The sequence below is a fragment of the Halyomorpha halys genome, unplaced genomic scaffold (assembly GCF_000696795.3).
Source record: "Halyomorpha halys isolate HHAL.00 unplaced genomic scaffold, Hhal_1.1 Scaffold307.1, whole genome shotgun sequence".
NCBI lineage: Eukaryota > Metazoa > Arthropoda > Insecta > Hemiptera > Pentatomidae > Halyomorpha > Halyomorpha halys.
In genome coordinates, this window is record NW_027107991.1 from 1455216 (window position 1) to 1458054 (window position 2839).

The following is a 2839-nucleotide window of genomic DNA, read 5'->3' on the forward strand; positions in this document are numbered from 1 at the left end:
CAGAAAAGCTACTCATAGGTAATCTAAAATGTTGGCATTACTCACACTACGAATGATTATTAAGAGAATATCTGTGAAATACTTACATATGTATTCATGGACAGCTGAAACCCAAATCGGCAAGGACAGGAAATGAAAATAGTTTAGTAAATTTGTACCAGTTTATAACTAAACGTAGATTCATAAATAGGTTTATATTGTATTCTTGCAACATTTTGAATTTCATTATTTTTTTTTAACTACACTAACAATCCTAATAATAACGAAAAACTGAAGAATAATACAAATATACATAAAGCCTAAATATGGTCAAAAAGTTTAAGTACTGAAAGCATTCAGTTTTCCGTACTTGAAAATTAACTTGATATGTCCACCGTTAACTTTTCTAGGACTTAGTTTAAACCTACTCATACTATTTCAATTAAATTTGAATTCTATGTATAGACCTCTTTGGCATCAGTAATCGATTAAAAGCAAATAGTAATTCTATGGTTAATAAATGAACAGTCCTTGACAGATAAAAAATGTTTATGTATATGGATGTCAAAATTAAAAAAAAAAATTATGTAGAAAATAAAACATGTTAGGGAGGTTTTCAACTGCGCTGCAACATGCAGCTGATGTGGTTTGTAGTTATTGTTATGATATATCATTTTTCCTTTAATTTTATCAAAGTCTAAAGATTTTAATTGTCTATGGATATGTAATTTTTAATGTCATGCTGTCAGTGGTATTATTTAATGCCTAAGAAGTTTATGTAAAAGTTATGTGTATCTAATTATGATTTTGTGACTGTAGTTGGCTCCTCCTCCTCCGCTGTTTGAAGATTTTGTTTATTACTGGAAGAAGTTGATGAGTCATTACTTAGATGTTACTAAAACAAAGCCTACTCCAATAGAATTAACTAACATTCCAAATCACTTGGAACATCTACTTCAGGTTTGTTGTCGCAAATTATTCTTTTTTATTTTATGAAACAAAATCGAGCTACTTGTTCCCAAACACTGCTCCAACATGCTTGTTGGGAAAGAACTCGCATTGATACAATGAAAACAATGATTGATCCTTGTCGGTTATAATCTGACACTTGTGACAAGTAAATTGTATATATGAGAATTTTGGGCTTGACCTCAACCGAACAGGATCCATTGGGAATTTTTCCACTTCTTGGGTGAGCCTAGTGAGCAGAAATCACAGTTGTTATTCTATTTAAGAGTACCAATATTAGTGTAGGTTATAATCTATGACAATAGAATATTGTCTATAAGCGAGTACACACCCACCCATTGTTGGAGCAGTGCTTGGCAGTATTTACAATATTTTCTTTAAAATAACTAGAAGGGTACCTCCTGTCCGCCTGATGGCCAGACCAACCCCGTTTCACAAATTTTACAACTGTTCATTCATTTGTAGTACTCGTTGCTCAAATTGTATAACTGAAATTTACAAGTTATTACTTGTACTTGAACTGTATATTTACAGTTCAAATTGTATTATTCGTTTCAATACAGTGTAAGCAGGAAAACAAAATTTTAATGTTTATACACCAATTTTCTAATATTGATAAGATACTGAAGAGTAAGCTAGTGGTTTCCTGAAATATTATTTTAATATAAAAAAAAAAAATGAGGAAGTAAAGTTATGGATTTTAGATATAGGAAGCAAGGAAGAGACAGGATATTACTGTTATAACAGGAAATACTCTGATGATGGAAGAGGACTCCGAAATGTTTGTTTAGTGTAAATATTTTTTAAAATGAGAAAAATTTTGGAAAGAAAATCACTAAATATTTATATATTTGGTTCTGGCGTCTTTTATGTGTTGGTATTCAGATCTATTATCACATCTCCTCTTGGAATAATATTGAAATTTTGAATCTGAATGTTTATAGTTATTTAAAAGAATTTTTTACATTCTATTTCAAAATTAATTAAAAATATAATATATTTAGGTTTTTTTTTTTTCTTGAGTTAATGGTATAATTTTAGGATGCCACTTTATTGATATTTTTATATGGTTTATTAGTAGTATTGTTATAATTCTACAGATACTGTTAAAGGAAGGAGAAACTTCAGATGAGGCTGGACCCTGTATGGAGTATTTTTTACAGCATAATTTATTGGATTTATTGACAACCCTGGCTTCTACAGATGATCCTCCTGGAATGAAACAACATGTTTTACAATTAGTGGCTAAACTTCTTAATCAGAGCAAACATGTTGACTTCGGCCATTCAAGTGTTTATTCTGCTTTGCAAGTATGGTTTTTAATAGTCTATATATTATCCCATACTCTCTATTGTTCATATTCAACTATCGTCACTATAGTTATTATAATTGTAATATTCTTTGTATATGTTATAGAGGCTGATTGGATTATGTGATGGTTCTACACCAACTGCTTCTGAAAGCTACGAAATACAGTTTTTGTTATCTCTTAGCGGAATTTTACGGAGAAACTATCAGCTTGTTACTGTATTCATTTCTCATTTGGTAGTTATAACAACATTTTATTAATAAAATATGCTAGTAGTAAATATGTATTACATTTTTTTTTTTTGGGTGCTTTGCACGAGAAAATGTCTGAACTGATTTTAACCAAATATTTTCCATAGTTAATAGAGCCGTAAAAATGGTTTAAGTAAATCAATCTGTCATTTGCCTCATTAAAACAAAGTGGTCTAGGTTCAAAAACTTTAATGTTTTGTCCTCTTTTCATAGAAAGTCAGCTTTATTAGACCAAACTTCATAACAATATTGAGTATCACAAATACCTTAAGTAAATGTTGAAAACTTTTACTCTAAAATACTCACTGAACAAAGTAGTTCTGGTGGTTAA

At 29.9% G+C, this 2839-nt stretch overlaps 1 protein-coding gene across 1 annotated transcript in view; it reads left to right on the forward strand.

Annotated features, from left to right (window-relative positions):
• Positions 1–463: 463 nt before the first annotated feature.
• The window catches only part of LOC106681068 (FHF complex subunit HOOK interacting protein 2A), an 18442-nt gene continuing 16066 nt past the window's right edge, over positions 464–2839 (forward strand). Inside the window, exons 1-4 of the mRNA XM_014421199.3 lie at positions 464–625; positions 799–939; positions 2049–2258; positions 2365–2493. Of these exons, the coding sequence (XP_014276685.1) occupies positions 581–625; positions 799–939; positions 2049–2258; positions 2365–2493 (525 nt within the window). The 5' untranslated portion in view covers positions 464–580. The remainder of the gene's footprint in view (positions 626–798; positions 940–2048; positions 2259–2364; positions 2494–2839) is intronic.